General features: G+C 41.2%; 1 protein-coding gene across 37 annotated transcripts in view; it reads right to left on the bottom strand.

Moving 5' to 3' along the window:
- The window catches only part of LOC6725671 (disks large 1 tumor suppressor protein), a 43,648-nt gene that overhangs the window by 8,525 nt on the left and 17,309 nt on the right, over positions 1-17,814 (bottom strand). For 6 of the 37 annotated variants that reach the window (XM_039296439.1, XM_039296438.1, XM_039296440.2 and 3 more), the window contains 10 exons: positions 15,260-15,418; positions 7,350-7,373; positions 5,217-5,768; positions 4,459-5,155; positions 3,144-3,231; positions 2,873-3,086; positions 2,384-2,797; positions 2,221-2,323; positions 1,220-1,294; positions 211-255 (listed from right to left, as the gene is read on the bottom strand). In XM_039296439.1, the coding sequence (XP_039152373.1) occupies positions 211-255; positions 1,220-1,294; positions 2,221-2,323; positions 2,384-2,797; positions 2,873-3,086; positions 3,144-3,231; positions 4,459-5,155; positions 5,217-5,768; positions 7,350-7,373; positions 15,260-15,418 (2,371 nt within the window). Of the gene's footprint in view, positions 1-210; positions 256-1,219; positions 1,295-2,220; positions 2,324-2,383; positions 2,798-2,872; positions 3,087-3,143; positions 3,232-4,458; positions 5,156-5,216; positions 5,769-6,731; positions 6,756-7,349; positions 7,374-12,629; positions 15,208-15,259; positions 15,419-15,677; positions 16,000-17,814 lie in introns of those variants that run through there. The other 31 variants (XM_016173739.2, XM_016173740.2, XM_016173731.2 and 28 more) reach the window with 21 other exon arrangements.

Here is a 17,814-nt window from a genome sequence, read left to right as displayed (position 1 = left end):
TATATGCAGGTAAGTGGTTATTCGCATGTGTTTCTGCTGAAACTGTGTTAGTTCGTACAGCAAATGCATTTCTATGTATGAAAATCGAAAGTTAGCATGGTTAAATGTATGTTACGTCTTTTTTTATGTTCAGTGGATTGACTCAGATATATAGATAGATTGTTATGTATAAGTAGATATGTTGGTAAATTGATCTGATCGAGTACGTACCTCCTTCAGCATTGGCATCGTCTTGTGTGTAGCAAAGCATAAAGGCTAGAAAACGAAGAGAAAACAAACGAGAAACCGAAAGGGAAGAGAAAAGAGAGAAAACAGAAGAGAAGAAATCGAAAGAGATATGTTTGGTCAGTTTAAAACAGAACAGCGGTTGAAATCGGTTCATTTGAGTAGACACAACATTATATATTATTATAATTGGTTAAAAATGTGATCTTGAGTGGAACTTATTGCATCGAATACCATTAATTGATTAGCTTAGAAGTGTAAGCTTTATGTTTTATATGCAAATAAAAAATGTATGTAAGAACCATTCAAGATTTTTGTAAGTTTTAACAACCATCAAAATGTTCCTTCTTCTTCTGTATGTATTATAATAGGAACAGGATGGCAAGAAGTTTAAGGTTGTTGCTGGTTTTTCAAAAACTGTTTAAATTCGTAGTGATGTAGATATTTGATGAAAGCAGCTGGACTCAGAAATTTAAGGTTGTATATTTTTTTTGATAGAGAGAAGAGCGATAAGAAGATAAATGTACTGTCAGTAGAGAGTTGCGGGAGGAAAAGCTTTTTAAATGAACTAAAGAACGAAATCAACTTGGTTTCATCTCGATGGGCTGTGGATGATGTATCGTAAGATGTACGTGGATGTAAAACGTGCAACCCTGCCGCTGAAGAACACTCTTCGGATACAGATACAGTTACGATTATCTTTAGCTTAATCCAAGACTATATACACGATAGATGGCCATGAGCTATATAACTCCCCGCGAGGACTAACTGTTAGTAAGATCGTGTGACTATAGCTTACTATCTAATATGTGTATGGGTGTGTTCGTATACAAGGTGTTGTTTATGTGTGTGTGTGTGTGATTGTTAACCAAGACTAGACCATCTGAGAAGCCCTGACACCTGAATACATTTACAAGCGGATACATCTCGACATTTATACCGCCAGCTTCGGCTCTGTTTGGAAACCCTTTCACATGACATGGTTGGCACTTACGTTGCGGTTCATTCGACTGGTTGTTGTTGACATTATTGATGTCAATCTCGCTGGTGCTGCTCACAACTCCATTGGCTAAACATATAGTTCGGGATCGGGGCACACACAAAATAATACAACATCCAACATCCAAGCATATCGAATGGGACAGGAAATGTGTGAGTATGTTTATGTTTCAGTGTGGTTGATTCGTCGGTTCGTCGATGGATCCGATCGGTTCATCCAGAATTTGGTAAATGTGGGTAGAATGAGTGTTTGGACATCACGGATTTCGGTGGGGAAAACATATGAAAATAAACAGTAATGTAAATCATATAAAATGCATAAAACAAAACAATAAAAAATCGGTTGGGTCAATGGGTAAGTCTTTTCAACCAGAAACATCAAACGAAACATTTATCTAATTTATTTTAATAAATTAAAAACTTCAACTCAGGAGATAAAACACAACGAAATGGGACAGGAAGAACTTTAAGCTTTTGATGACTATTCTTATCAAATGTTTCCTGTGTGTAAAGAAAATTTGCATACTTTCATGCCCACAAGTTACAAAGTACCTAACGAGTTTTCTGAATCTTATGATACGTACACGTAGGATGATTAACTTAAAAACATATGTATATTACGGCATGAAAGACTTAACTATGAGAAATCACCATTGGATAGAAAAAAAAAAGAACAGGAGAAGGACTTTGACAGTGAGTTTTAGGTGATCTCGCGATAGATGTTTCAACGACATTTATATATCTCCTTATCTCCGTAAGCAGAACAGACACAAACACAAGTCAATCAAACACCCGCCCAAAAGCACACACTCTCATTCAGACAGAAATTCAGTAGAGAAAGTCTTTGAGCCTTAAGCCTAGGACTAAACCAAAAAACGCCTTGAGTTTGAGTTGCTTGATGTTCTCCCATTATTGGCCATCTCCGAAGGAAGAGCGAACGATTGAGACTGTGAGACAGAGTCGGACTGCTGGCTTCCCTTGACTTGGTCTACTTACGCTCTTGGTCGCTGCCATCTTCATTCTTCTCATCGCGACTCTTCATAAACGGAAATTTGCGCGAGAATGTGAAATTCTTTTTCTTTCGATCCAATGTCGATTGCTGTGAGATGGCAAATACGAATGGTTAATAAGATAACATTGTAAATATGACACCACTCACCTTATCCAGATTATTATTAGCTGCCGCATGTCCCTGGAACTTAACGCTGCGGTCCCTAGCTCGCATTTTGCGCTCCCAACGCCTTTTCGATGGTACAATACCGATTTGTTCGTCCTCGTTGTCGCCGAGAACTCGTCGTGCCTGCCACCATTCGTCGTCGGAGGCATTGGTCACGTGCAGGATATCGCCGTGCTTGAAGGGCAATCCTCGCGAGGGCAATCCATCATCCCGATTCGGATCGTAGTCGAACAGGGCGCGCACATATAGCGATCGCTTCTGCGTGGTGCGCAGCAGCGTTCCCGATCCGCCGGCACCGAGGGCAGCCTGTTGTTTCAACTCTTGGATGCGTGCCTCGAAGCGATTGTACTCCTCTGGGCGGTACTGCGCCAACAGGGTCACCACACCGCCAGAAGTCTGAAATAATAATAATAATATTTCATTAATTGTTCGATTTCGATTGAATTCAGATGAAATTTCACTTTGACTCACCTTGAGCGCCTGGGCTGCCTCTTCGTGGGTGGCGTGCGTTAGGTTGACATTGTTCACGCTGAGCAGCTGGTCGCCACGCTTCAGCTCCGAGCCGAGATCCGCTGGACCGCCGGCCAGGATGAAGGACACATAGATACCCTGGCCATCCTCGCCGCCAACAATGTTGAAGCCCAGGCCCTGCGGTCCCTTCTGGATGGTGATGGTGCGCGGTTCTCTGTGAAATGGAGTTATTAAATATCGGTGTGTACAGAAAAGTGATCGAGCCACTCACCTGGTTATATCCTCGGTGCTGACTGCGCGTGGAGTTCCTGGTGGAACGGCGGCTAGGACATTTGTAGAGGCGTATCGCGAGCCGGGCTCTAGGTTGTTATCAGAAATTTTTGATTTTGGTTTAGGTTTATCGGTCGTTTTTGTTGCACATTGAATGGGAGTTATTGTTATTATTATTATTATTATTAAGAAATGACAGAGACAGACAGATAGATAAAGAGGGAGACAGAGACAGAGATAGAGAGAGATAGATATAGAGCGGTTAATAATGCCTTGAGAAATAGAATGCTTTCTTGCGGTTTCAGCGCGTCCAGAATTGTCCAGACAGAGAGAGACAAACGCAAAAGGGACAGAGACAGCTGGCACCGACGAGAAAGAGAAAGAAACTGTTTAAAGTAAAAGACTGCGACAAAAACTGAGGCCAACGGAAACAGAAACGGAAGACAACAGAACGGAAACTGAAGATTGCACTTGTTATCCCCGCCACAACACAAACACACACTATACACAGGCATACACGAGATCCCAGGCACACCAATACCGCTTAATATCACCTTAATATACAGCACAACAAATCAACACAAAGATCGCTTGATCAGACTATAATGGTCTGATCCAGAACACAACTCTAGAACACTAGGCGCAACTTTGGAGGGCGGGATGTTCAAATCAACAGCATGGCGGTGGAGGAGACTACAGGGGAAGGCGGGAGAGCAGCTTCCAGCGTGTGAAAATGAAAGCCATCTTTTCTAGAGCCTCAAATCAACGTGGCACAGCAGCAATAGCAGTAGATATTTTTGGCCGGAAGAGGAGGGTAATATTGGTATTGGAGCATATATACGAAGGAGCAAGGATTGGGATGATTGGAGAGTAAGGAATTGGACTCGCTTCAAGTGCCTTTATTAGACCATAGATTCCATAAATGCACTCGAGCGGTTCCAAAACAAATGCACAAAATAGTTTAACAATTCAGATGCAAAAACGAATTGGCAATTAAACACAGATAAATAAAGATACAATTTCTCAGGGCATGAATTCAAAAAGTATTAATAGGAAAAGATACACAAATGCAAAGTGAGAGCAACTGTTCAAATTAGATAGTCAAACAATAGCAATCATAAATCATAAATCATATCAAATAAAATGTTATAGAAGCAAAAGAAAGGAAACAAAGACCAGAGATGAGGGCCCAGCACAAGTGCATTTATGCAAGGAGATCGCAGGACCTCCGATAAACACACTCGACCGGGACATTGATGAGCATAAATTAGTTACAACAGAATATCGGTTAAATAATAAACAAATGAATCGCTTACGGCGCGGCTGGGGTGATTGGGATCGGTTGTTTGTTTGATTGGATTCGACAGGCAGGGCGGGCATGGAAGCATTGTTATAGAAGGAGTTGGCGGGTGGAGATGATGCTGCTGCTGCTGCTGCTGTTGGTGTTGCTGCTGCAACAGTTGCCGTCGTGCTGCTGCTGCTGCTACTGTTGTTGTTGTTGATGCTATTAATGTTGTTGATATTATTGCTGTTGCTATTGCTATTGCTATTGCTAATGCTAATGCTGCTGTTAGCGCCAAGCGACGGCGGCAACTTGCTGCTACTGTTGCTGGCTGTGGCCGTGGCCGTGACTGTGGTGACTGTGGTGTTGCTGATTGTGTTGTTGCTTGCAATGACTGATGCAGATGCAGATGCATTTGCTGCTGCTGCTGCGGCTGCTTGTGGTGAATCGACAACCGTCTGTCCCATACTATTTAGCGCACCTGTCGACTGCGAATTGACCATCGGCGTCGCATGCTGCTGCTGATGCACCTGACTCTGGCTCTGGCTGGTGGCCAACTGCGATTGGGACTGCGACAATTGTTGTCCGGATGAAAGGCCTCCTCCTCCGCCGCCGGACGCACTGGTGGTCAGGTGCTGTGTCTTTCCAATGATCAGCGTCACCTTGTCGGTGATCGACTTCAACGTGGCCACCGCCAGTTCGTGCGTTACGTTCTCCAGGTTCTTCTCGCTCTGTCGGAAGGATATACAGTTATCAAATTGGTTGCTAGCAAGCAAAAGGGAATGAACCTACCCCGTTGGTGCGCACTGCAATCAGCTTATCTCCGATGGACAGACGTCCGTCCACCTGCGCTGCTCCGCCGTCCATCAACTTGGTCACATAGATGCCATTGTCGCCGGGGATGTGCTGGTTACCAATGCCGCCGGCAATGGAGAAGCCCAGACCCTTGCCGCCCTTGACCAGATCGATTTCGATGACCTTCGGTCCGCTGGCCGCACTATCCCGGGCATCTCCTGCCGCCGATCCCGCTGCCGGGGTGGTGGCCGTTCCACGTTTTCGCTTCACATGCAGCTTAACGACATTGCCCGCCTTCTTGAGGGCATCCACGGCGGAGGCATGTGGCACATCCACCACGGACACATCGTTCACCGATACGATGATGTCGTTGATGCTCAGCCGTCCATCGGCGGCAGCTGCTCCGCCGGAAATGAGCTTGGTGATGTAGATGGAGGTGTCGGTGCCGATGTGCGGATTATCCGTACCGCCGGCAATGGAGAAGCCCAATCCGGAGTTGCCGCGCTCCAGCTGAATGTCCTCGTATAACCAGCTATCATCGCCATTCACCTGGAGGAGATCGAGGGTCATTAAAATGGTTCATAAAAAGGATTAGTTGCTTGGAAATCATTACACAAGGAATACATAGTTTGAACAATGCGGGGTGAGTGAGTGTTTTGTGTGGTAATGATGAAATGTAATGAAAGCTGTTTTTATTATGCGAGTACATACATGAATAACACAAATATCAAAAATGTTTTATGTTTATGCATAAAATAATCATATGAAAGTTGATTTACGCTCCAAACATTTATGGAATTTATGAATGTAACCCATTGTTTAAGTTATTTCATAATAAAATCTTGATCGTATCGAACTTTTTCCAAGACTGTATACATATGATCTTACATAGTTGGGTGGGTAATAGGTATGCATTTTTTGAGTACCCATTGCACCCAAGTTAAATACACAAATTGTTAATTACATATTTACATACTGTGCTTCGTTAAGTCACTTTCTTTAAAACAAATGCAGCATGTGATTCACTTGTTTCAGTTGTAAATTGCTTGGTTATTGCTCGAAATATCTAGAAATACGCCCCGAAAAACATTCTTTCGAGCTAATTTCAAGAATATGCGCTTCGCAGCTTTTCAGCGACTTGTGATGTCATTGCATGGATAATTCAGTTAGGCGGCGAATACATAAAACAACATGAACGGAGACGAAACACACGACGATCACACAATTGAATGCAAATGCAGTTAAGACGACGACAAACAACGTTGATTTTTTGGCCCGTTTCCATTTTCGATTTTACTACATATTGCATGAAGTTGGGAGGAAATACATATATGATGATTATCTATTTATAGACATGGGATCTTTTAAATGAAATCGTATATACATTTACGCAAAACCACCTAAAACTTTTAACTATCTTAATATTTTTGCAATATGAAGTTGAATTCGACAATGGCAACAGGTGGGTTAAGGTTCTAATCTCGTTTTGGATCCGTCTGTTGTGTGGCTTACCTTTGTGGACGATGCCTTATGGAGCTGTAGAAGGTGATGAAAGTGAAAGAGAAACGTTTAGAGAGGATGCCCAATTGGTTCGGTGACTCATTAGCATACGGTATTAACCCTACAAAGCCCCCACGGCCGCACCCTCGCCGGAGATGGCGGCGAATCGGTGTCAATGGCATTGGAGTCTGCCTGCCTGCCTGGAGTCTGCCTGCCTGCTATGGAGTCTGATCTGCTATTAAACTTGCTCTACTCTGGAATTTATTTTTCCAACCTATGCAGCCTTCTTATTTAGCCAGTTTCCACTGTAAATTCCTTTGTTTTTGTGGGTGGTAGAATTTACGAAAATAAAACGGTTTCTGTCAAAAATTAGAAGAGCGAGCGAGATGGAACATCGAATTGGGGACAACAACAACAAGTACGCCTGTGCGGAATATTAAGGGCAGCAGCAGCAGCAACAACAACAACAAGAGTGGTGAGAACAATAACAAATCCAACAAGAGAAGAACCGTTGATCGGAGCATTAGAAAGAGACGAAGGAAAGTCTTATATATGAAGTTGAATTCGACAATGGCAACAGGTGGGTTAAGGTTCTAATCTCGTTTTGGATCCGTCTGTTGTGTGGCTTACCTTTGTGGACGATGCCTTATGGAGCTGTAGAAGGTGATGAAAGTGAAAGAGAAACGTTTAGAGAGGATGCCCAATTGGTTCGGTGACTCATTAGCATACGGTATTAACCCTACAAAGCCCCCACGGCCGCACCCTCGCCGGAGATGGCGGCGAATCGGTGTCAATGGCATTGGAGTCTCGAAATATCTCTTGAATTAACTGGGCCGTGCAGCCAAAACTCTCGTTGCAATTAACAGGCGACCAAAAAATAATAAAAAAACAAACAACAAATGGATGAAAAGCAACAACTGTGCGCTAAAAATGGCAACAAAAACCACAGCTTGCACAACTCGCAGCGATCTTAGTGGGTTAAGGGGCGGGGGGAGGGGGTTGCGGCATCGTTAAACGAGTTCAATTGATTAGCAGGCCAGTGTAAATGAATTCATCAAGCGGCGACGACAGCAACATTAACCCCAAGAAGCTGTACATTATGCACTGCAAAAGTGGGCGTCGCTCCAAGCCTCCTCCACCCACTTAACCCGCCGCAGCCCCACCCATAAATTCCCATATCGGACGCTCTTGTCTAGCGAAAAATTGCCAATTAACCCTGGGAGTGGGTCAAGTCAAGTATACGCCTAGGGAGCCTAAGCAGGCGGGCTAAAAATATTAATATATGCTCTTTGGGTTAATCGCTGGAGGATACTTCGTGCTGCAGCTACAGTGGTGCGTCGCTAAAGGCGATTTCTTTCGCTTCTGATTACATTTAACAATTATGATAAGATTAAACATATGTAAAATAGTTGAAAAATCTCTTTAGAACTCATATGTGTAACTGAAGGGAACATAAAATGCCGACAGATTAACGCTAACCCATTCACATTTCATGTAGCTTAATGTCTGTAATTACAGCTAAAGACGTGTTACATCTGCGAGAAACCCATTAGCGGGCAAGCACTGTACGCTGCCACTTGGGCTAACAGGTTCGTGCCGCTTCTGCTTCCGCTGACAACTCTGGTTACACTTTTTCCAACCCAAAAAGAATTATAAAAGAAGAAAAATTACATCATAAAGTTAACAATCGGAACTCACTTAATTCGGTGGGGTAGGAATGCGGCGGGGAGGGGGCGCCATGGGCGTGTTGGGACAAACACACACACAAGACTTTGAGCCAACTAAGCTCCAAGCAAAAAACAAAAAAAAAATCTACAAAAAACCCAAAGAAAAAAAACCTCAACAACAGCACGCTATATTAACGGGGCCAACGAGCTACAATCGGTTTTTTTCTCCTACTTCTACACTTTTTTTTCGTAGGCCTTGTTTTTTTTTGTAAAGTTGCACACCCTTGAAATTAGTAGCTGGCACTAAAGCCAAATCATATCACATACTATATGGAGCGCTTATCTTATCTATGATAAACATATGCTTGGGACCACAAGCACACTGAAAATGCGGAAAACCGAACCGCAGACGATAAAATTCTTAAGCCATTGTAAGAAAACCGCAGAAGAATTCCAACTGCACATGGAATTTCGTTACTTAAGGAATAGAGATGCCATAGTGTCGTAAGCACAAACGCTTAAATCAAATGAATCATTAAATTATAGTCTATTTAAGTGCCTATTCGATTACTCGCGTTGCATGCAAAGTGGTAAAATGAAATCTAATAGGCAATGCAATGCACTAGTGGAAAATTCTAAACGAGCTTTTCAAGGCCTAAACGGAATAATGGGAATAATAGTTAATAGTACCTAGACATGTTCAGGGCGGATTACTGCAATGCCAAAAAATAAGAACACATTTTAAATATGCATGTGATCATAAAAATGTATAGCTCATAATTTGCAGTATTTTTAGTTAGCAGCAAACAGATCATAAAGACAGAAAAACCAGAGACCCAATTGCTAACGATAAACAAACATGAGTCACAGGAGAAATGCGTGAGAATCCGTGGAAAGAAGTCAAATCTATATATGGATATGGCCATAAAATAGTATAGACCAGTGATACCTATGCCACATAAAAGCAAAGATTATAGCATAACCATATATGTATGTATATGTACATACATAGCTGATTAATAATCCGCAAATAATCCACGGCCAGTGGGAAATTTGAATGCGTCAAGCTGCGTTGCACTTCATTGATCAAATCGAGTATAGAAATGTTGGCAAAATGCCCAGGGGTTTACTGTATGCGATCGGACGTGACAACGGATCGTGGTCGAAACACCTGCGAGGGAAACGAAACCGAAACGGAAATCCAAAGCCATATTCCAATATTGTATTATTCCGGCCACACGGGGAGCGGTGGGTGGTACTAAAATTATGGTTCAATATGTAAACTTGTCCTTCGCGTCCATTTGTTGTTGTTGCTGTTGTTGTTATTGCCGACAGACGCGTGATGTGTTTATAAGTTTTTGCGGAAAAATCGGGTGAGATATATACAGCTGCGGTTAAAATAATAGCACTACTGCAGGTTGAAAGTTGATTTCCTAAAAAAAGGTATTGAATGTTTTTTTTTTTTCAAGTCTGATTGCATGAATAATAAGTACCATATGTTGTCTCTTTAAGCAAGAAATTTTGACTCTCTCAATGTAACGGTTCTTTTTGTTTTTGGGCACTTTCTGCAAAAGGGCGCTAAATGAGGCGGTAACAAAAATAGCACTGACCACGTTTTTGCTAAATAAAATTAATAGGAGTGATTGCTTTGGTTTTTTTTTCGACATATTTTGAAAAAAGGAGTTGCATTAAAGGTTTTAATTGAATTTTTTTCAAAAGAAGACCAAAAATTCTCTAGTTATGGGTCGCGGAAAGCATTTTACCGTCGAAATAAGGAATTTGATTAAAAACATGATCTGTGAAGGTAAAACCTACGCTAAAATGAGACGGTTTTTTTTGTTTTTCAAACAATGTGATCCGCAACGCACTGCTGTTCGTCGAAAATAACGAAAAACGTGGAAGAAAGCCCTCTATGTCCAATGTGGAGATCAAGCGCTTGGTTCGGCAAAGCAAGAAGGAGCCTTTTAAGCCGGTGACGGAACTAAAGAAGGAGCTTCAGACAGCTGCAAACGTGGAAAAAGTTCGGAAACACTTAAGACAAAACAACCATAATGTGTGCAGTCCCAGAAAAGTCCCGCTTTTGACTGTGAAGCATGTGGCAAAGCGAATCGAATATGCCAAGATACGCAAGGACTGGCCTGTGGAGAAGTGGCGCCACAATTTGTGGTCAGATGAGAGCAAAATTGGGTTTTTTGGTTGGAAAGGCTCTCGGTCTTATGTTCGGCGTCCACCACGAACTGAAAATAATCCTCGCTTCACCTTTAAGACGGTAATGCACTGGGGATCAAACATCATGGTATGGGCGTGCTTTTCATACTATGGAGTAGATCCGATTCATATGATTCAAGGCATCATGGATCAGCACATTTACACAGATATCCTGGAAAATGTGATGGCGCTATATGCCGAGGATGAAATGCCGTTTTTTTGGACATTTCAACAGGATAACGACCCAAAACACACGAGGAAGAAGGGTCGAAAGTGGTTTGAGCAGAAATCGATCCGAGTAATGATCAGTCACCCGACTTGAATCCAATCGAAAAACTTTGTGCGGTCATGAAAAAAAGGTTTCTGAAGCCAAGCCCAACCATAACGAGAAACTTTGGATTCATGGGGGATCGAGGATCAAGGATTCATGGAGCAAAATTCCTCAAAAACGGTACCAGGACTTGGTGGACTCCATGCCAAGAGGATGCGCAGCTGTCATTGCCTACAATGGCCACGCAACCAAATATTAAGATTCTTTAAACATAGTTCTTAAGATATAATCCATTTGTTTAACTCTTATTTTATTTTTTTAGTTAGTTTTAGCAAAATACGAGAAACAGTGCTATTTTTGTTACCGCCTAAATTTGGAGGTTTTTCTTTGTTTTACCAATTATTTTTAAAATATCCATTAGATCTGTTACCAATTTTATTATTTCAATTGAAAATCATTGTAGTATTTAAGATTAGTGGAAAAAATTTTGAAAAAATGTCAGAAAATAGAGAAACGATGGGGCAAACACGAAATGTGCTTTTGGTGCTATTATTGTTACCGCAACTGTATATACTGGATGCACAGGGAAAACCACCTTTGATTTAAAAGTGCATATTCGGGAAAATAGTCTTATTTATAATAACAGTTAGAAAAGATCAAATGATCTGTGATTAAACTTGCGCTACTCTGGAATTTCTTTTTCCAACCTATGCAGCCTTCTTATTTAGCCAGTTTCCACTGTAAATTCCTTTGTTTTTGTGGGTGGTAGAATTTACGAAAATAAAACGGCGAGCGAGATGGAACATCGAATTGGGGACAACAACAACAAGTACGCCTGTGCGGAATATTAAGGGCAGCAGCAGCAGCAACAACAACAACAAGAGTGGTGAGAACAATAACAAATCCAACAAGAGAAGAACCGTTGATCGGAGCATTAGAAAGAGACGAAGGAAAGTCTTTTCTTTCTTGTACTTTTTTTTCTGCGAAGGCAATGCAAAGACGCTAAAATGTTGACAACGCACATAACTGTGTGAGTGTGCGCACAGTGGTGGGCAAAAATATAGAACTTACTCAAAGTTGCGTAAAAAAAATGTAAATACCAACCAATAGGAATAATATAGTCGTTATAAAGAACTTTTTGCACAATTGAATTTACAACTTTTATACAATTTGCACATAAATTAAAACCATTCTTAAATGGTAAACAAATCATGGAAGCTGCGTAAACAAATACTAAAATGCACGAGGCGTAAACAAATCCAAACGGAAGTAATTGAAGTAAATTTGCCACTAAAAGCGTGCCCACAGCTGTCCGAACACTTGTGTATCGCTATTGAATGGAGGAAAATCGGCTAGCTTTCAGTCCGACTGCGAATTTGATTTGAAAACAAGAATGAACACTATAGTCGCTATATAGTCTCGCGACTATTAGATACCTTTTACTCAGATAGTGAAGCTCTAGATAAATTGAGATATAAAACAGCTTTTCGGTCAGATTTACTTGGCTAGTGATCCTGATCAAATATATATATATATTCTTCCACCTGTTACATACTCCTCAACGAATTCAGCATACCCCACGACGCGTAGAGGGTACCATAAACCATGGAATCATCGCGCACTATATGTATAGAACGCAGATGCCCAGCTTTTTCTACATATATCCGACAGATATTTTGCTTGCTGGCTATATATCTACATACATACATACTATTTGTATATGTGTGTAGAAATGATAATGGATATAGTAAGACCGATTTTTACCGAATCCAGATTGAAGAGCGACGAAACTTTCTTGATGAATCCGCCGCCGCTGCCGCCGCCGTCGCGCTTCTTTTTCCTCGTTGTCATATCGCAGCGGCTTTTGTTTAATTGATTTTATAACTTATTGTTATACTTGGTTTTTTATTCTTATGGCGTTCGAGGGTTAAAGTTACAGCCGCGCACAAACAACAACAACAACACACGGACAAATGCCGGCGCTGCTGCCTCTGCTTCCTCTTCTCTTCTTCTTCTTCTTGAACTCGATTCGTTACTATTTTATTTGCCGCCTGTGATTATCCAACTTTTTGCACTAGACAAACGAAAATGCACACAATTGCGAACAGAGAGGTTGACTTTTGAAACATCTATATATTTAAATCGCACGCACGAGCGTGTTGTTTGTGTTTTAGCGATCGGGAAACTGAAAAGAGGCCGCTGCCACCGCCGCCACCGAAACAACAAACACAACACACGGAGCACGCACACACACACACGCACGTACGTACGCACACAGAGTGTGCGAGAGAGGGAGAGCGAGTTTTTTTTCGGTATACCGACTTAAATTCTCTCACACTCTCTCTCTCTGTCTCCTTGTTTTGCTGGCATTTTTCCCCCTCCGTGTCGATCGATAGGCGGCGGGCTATCGTTATCGCTTGCGCTGGCAATGCTCGCTCCCTTTCCCACACTCCGGTAATATGTCACCGCCGACTGTATTGCAATGCCAATGACTCATAAACAATTCACTCGTTTTTAATTACTTGTATTCACATTTCCATTGCACAAAACAAAATAAACAAACAAAAAATAAAGCGAGCAACCGAACGCGACGAAAACAACACACCCAACTATTAGAATCGATTTTTGCAGCTAGCTCGGCCTATCGATTGTCAACAGAGTGACCACATAGTGATCGTTCAGTTATACCAAAAAATACTAGTTATCTATACACTTAATTATAAATTTTTAAAGTTGTTTTTAAAATATGAACAACTGTTATTATGGTGCGCATTCTGGCAATCGAATCAATCTTGTAATCATTATTAAAAAAGCAGAAGCGATAATGGCATTCCGATTTTTGTTTTGTAAAAATGGTTTGTGTCAACGCTAAGCATTCCGAAAATATAACAGTTTTTAAAATATTAAATTTTCAGCCTGCAGAAATAATCATATTCAAAACTTAAAATAAAAATCAATACAAACCATAAATCATCAAGGCAATAAAAACGAACAAACAAGTCAAATTAGAAGCGCAAAATGTATGTATATTTTTTAAATGGGGTTCACATGGTATGTTTCTTAAATCAAAATCAAATTTAATTTGGCAACTTAAAACATTAATCATAACCAAAACATGCACGAAACTTAAGCTAAAATTATATATATAAGCTTGATTTAATGTCTTTTACAAAGTACCTTATTCGCTGGTAAACACTAATCAAACAAAATCGTGCACTAAAAACTTAGTATAAACATCGTTAGCTTTAATATAAAGAAAATGTGTTACGCCCGTTGGCAGTTTTCCCGTTCTCGTTGCTATATGTACATTTCCCTTCTGGCCAGTTTAGCTACAACGAGCAACAACAACAGCGCACCGGAAACGGAAATGGGCGACGCTTGGCCCACAAAAGCGAGAAGGCCGAGCGCCTTAAGCGTCTTAAGTAAGTAACGATTCGTTATAAAGGCAGGAAAATGGGCAGAAAGGCGGATAAATACACTGGCGTGCTCCCAATTACACTGGCCTCACCATTGGCGATTTAAAATTGTGGGCGTTGCCGCCCACGTTCCGTGCCACATGAATAATTAAGCTGAAAATGCGGTTGCAGTGTAACATGCAACTTGAAAAATCGAATTCAAATTCCATCTGTTGTCTGAATATGGCACTTAATCCGGTCTTTGACTCGATTCCAAACGAAAAACTAGAGCAATGTATTTATCATACGGAATGTTAGTGGAAGGTGGCTATCTTTGTCCTCATTTTGGTCTCCTCATATATTAAACAATATGAAGAAGACGGTTTAAATTTAGCTTAACTTAGCGATAAACTTTAAGAGATAAACTGTCGTTGCATCGTTTTTTAACTAATCAATGTTCACAAACAAAATGTAGCAATAACGAAATTTTCAACCTTATGAGTTAAATGAGTAAAATGTTGAGCAATTTAATCAAAGCCTCCGGAAAATTAATTAATTTGTTTGATTCATTTGTGAAGACCCCAAATGAAGTGCAAATGGGAGCAGCCTCGAAACTGCGAACTAATGAATTCTTTGAGCAGGGGGGCTAATTACAAAGCCAGCTGTTTTCCACCTCCTTGGCTTTTCCGCGAGCTGCTTGCTCTGCCCTCGAGGACTTTTCCACGCCGGGAAAATGGCGGGGAAAACTACGTGGACTCAAAGGCGCGCTTAAGCATTTTGGCTTGAATGCCGTTGTTATGGCGAAGTTGGTAATGGTATTGGTGTTGAATTTGGCTTTGATGTTGATGTGGATGTTGGTGCTGATGTGGATGGAGGCTCACGAGGACTCGCTTGCGCTGGTGTGCGTTTGGGTATGTCTGTGTGAGTGACTGTATCTGTATCTGTGGCTAATTTTCAGCTGAGGCTGTTGGCGCATATCATTAAATTGCAGGAACTTACAGTCTGGGACCCGCTCCTGGATTTGGATCCCTGCTGCTGCGGATTCTGCTGCTGCGGGGAGCGGGAACTGCGCTGCTGCGCCTGCTGCTGCTTTTGCTGCTGCTCAGCAATTGGCTCCTTGGCATTTTCCGTGTCCGATTCGATGCGCATGCGCTGATTCTGCGAAAGAAACCCAAATGAAGAGCGATCAGTAAGAATATCAAAATAATCGTTCAGTTTATCGAACAAGCGTTCGATATCGATGTTATTCTTAATTGCCACATTCCTAGCCATTTCTCTTGATAAGACCATTCCGCCAACTTATATATTATAAAGTCCTACCTGTGCACATTGGCTGTTCATAAAAATCGATATATGTAAATATCGTAAATCGCTTTTTGTATATCGATAGGATTCGGCGCTACCTTCCCCCACTTACGTTGGCACAACAGCAGGCATATCGCGAACCGATACCACCCCCCGATTCATTGTCCTTCTCGCTTTCCTTCTCCTTTTCTCTTTCCTTATCCTTTTTCTGGCGCTCCCTGGATTGATGTTGATCCTGTTGTTGGTGGTACTGTTGCTGCTGTTGTTGTTGGGGAGGCGGCGCCGTCAATTGACGTCGACGTCGACGCATTCGCACCGGCGACCGCGAGCCAACATAATTCGAAAAGCGGCGCCTCGAATGTCGCACTATCGACACCCAGTCGATCATTTTTCACAGTGTACTAGTGTCCAAAATTTTCCCAGCGATATGTCTTAATTTTAAGCACTTTTTTTTTAATCGGTGGGATTTGGTTGGTTAACAGTTGTTCACTTTGTGCGTTTCATTTTATCTTAAAAAGTAAATTTCTGAGTGTTGAAAAATTATGGTATGGATTCACAATTCGTCTTGTTTGGTTTTTTGTTATTAATTTATTCATTTATATCATCTTGTGTTGTAATTTATTGAAAGAAATCATGTAAAGTGCTCAACATCAACAGTACAATGGGATGCCCACTTTGCCACTGAAGAGTTGCGATAGCAACAAGTTGGGTGCAAGCAGCCGGAAAAGCGGAAAAGCTGGAACGACTGGAATTGAAATCGGCACTCTCGTTGTCTTTGTTTGTTTTCCACCGGCTACACACACACACACACACACACAGACAGCGACAGATAAAAATCTGTTTGCGATTTCCATATTTGCCACTCGCAAATGGAAGAAAAGCATATAAAAAGATTGCTTTTTCACAGCAAAACTTTTTGGTAGGTGAATATTTGAAAGAATAATGCACACAATTTATTAACCGGAATTAACTGATTCCGCTTGGTAATGCTAAATATTTTCAAAGATTGAAATGAGTCATTAATCACAATCATTTATTTTCTGCGAAACTTGTTTATTTGGTTTTCATTGAGGGAAATTTGATTTGTGAGCACTTGGCCAGAATCAATATTTACATTTAAAATGTATTATTTATGATTTATGTTTGCATTAGTTTTGATATCTTCAATGTTGAGATATAAAACAGCAACTCTAGATGATTTTTCACAATTTCTTTTGAGTTTCTAGTGAGATATTCATTGTTTTGGATTCAGATTTTTATAGAGTGTATGCCAAGGTTCAAAAAAGCGAATGCCGAACACTTTTTGTTTACAGTCGGAGCGGAGAAACATGTGTTCTCATGTGCGGATGTTCTAAATTCGAAAGATTCTGTAGTAGCTGCTGTGGGAAAATGCTCTCGAAACTAGCAGCAGAAAATCAAAATCCAAAGCGCTTTTTGGCCTGAAAGAAGCGCAAGAAACGGCAAGCGATGCGAGCTGCCAAAATAAATAGATTGATATATTGCTCGTCTCATTTATGTTGTTTTTCTTGTTGCTCTAACGATGTTTTCCAATGCCAGACGGCCATGAATGAAAAACTCGACGAGTGGCAGTGAAAGAAACCGAAAAAAGTCGGAAAATAGCAAGGAAACCGAAAGGGCTGAGTGAGCAAATATTCAAGCAAATGTATTCAACTTGTTCATCAAGACTTGTTCAACTTAATATCGAAAATTCATATTAATTTTGTACGGAATTTCGCACTAAACATAAACGTGTCAACCGTATGGCTGTGAATTTATTACGAATTCCAGCGATTAATTAAAGTAATGGCTCAATTAACTGCTGTGCGGTTTTAATCACTTTTAATTTGCGCCACCTGGTGGTGCTTTTAATTGGTGAGCGATTGCTGTTGGGCACGTGGGGCGTATACGTAATATTTGGAATCATGCCTGATGTTGCTCATCCGCCCCGTTGTTCACCTGCCACCAGCAATGCCCCCAAACTGGGTCTTGTTTTATGTATCTTGTTCGTTTTTTTCCCCATTCGATGTGTACATTCTGTCTTACAATTATGTAAAATGTTTGTTTTTTGGCGCCAAAGTCGATGAGTGATGGACACGCATGTGGCAGGGAAACGCGAAGAAAACTGGGGAAAAATATTAGCCGGCCAGCGACTGATAACAACGCCAAAGGGAAAACAGAAATATTGACTTGATCACGATACAGCTCAAACAAAATGAAAATAGAAATAAACTACTTTAATATATGTTCTT

This window comes from Drosophila simulans, chromosome X, assembly GCF_016746395.2.
Source record: "Drosophila simulans strain w501 chromosome X, Prin_Dsim_3.1, whole genome shotgun sequence".
NCBI lineage: Eukaryota > Metazoa > Arthropoda > Insecta > Diptera > Drosophilidae > Drosophila > Drosophila simulans.
This window is presented reverse-complemented; position numbering and strand designations above follow the sequence as displayed.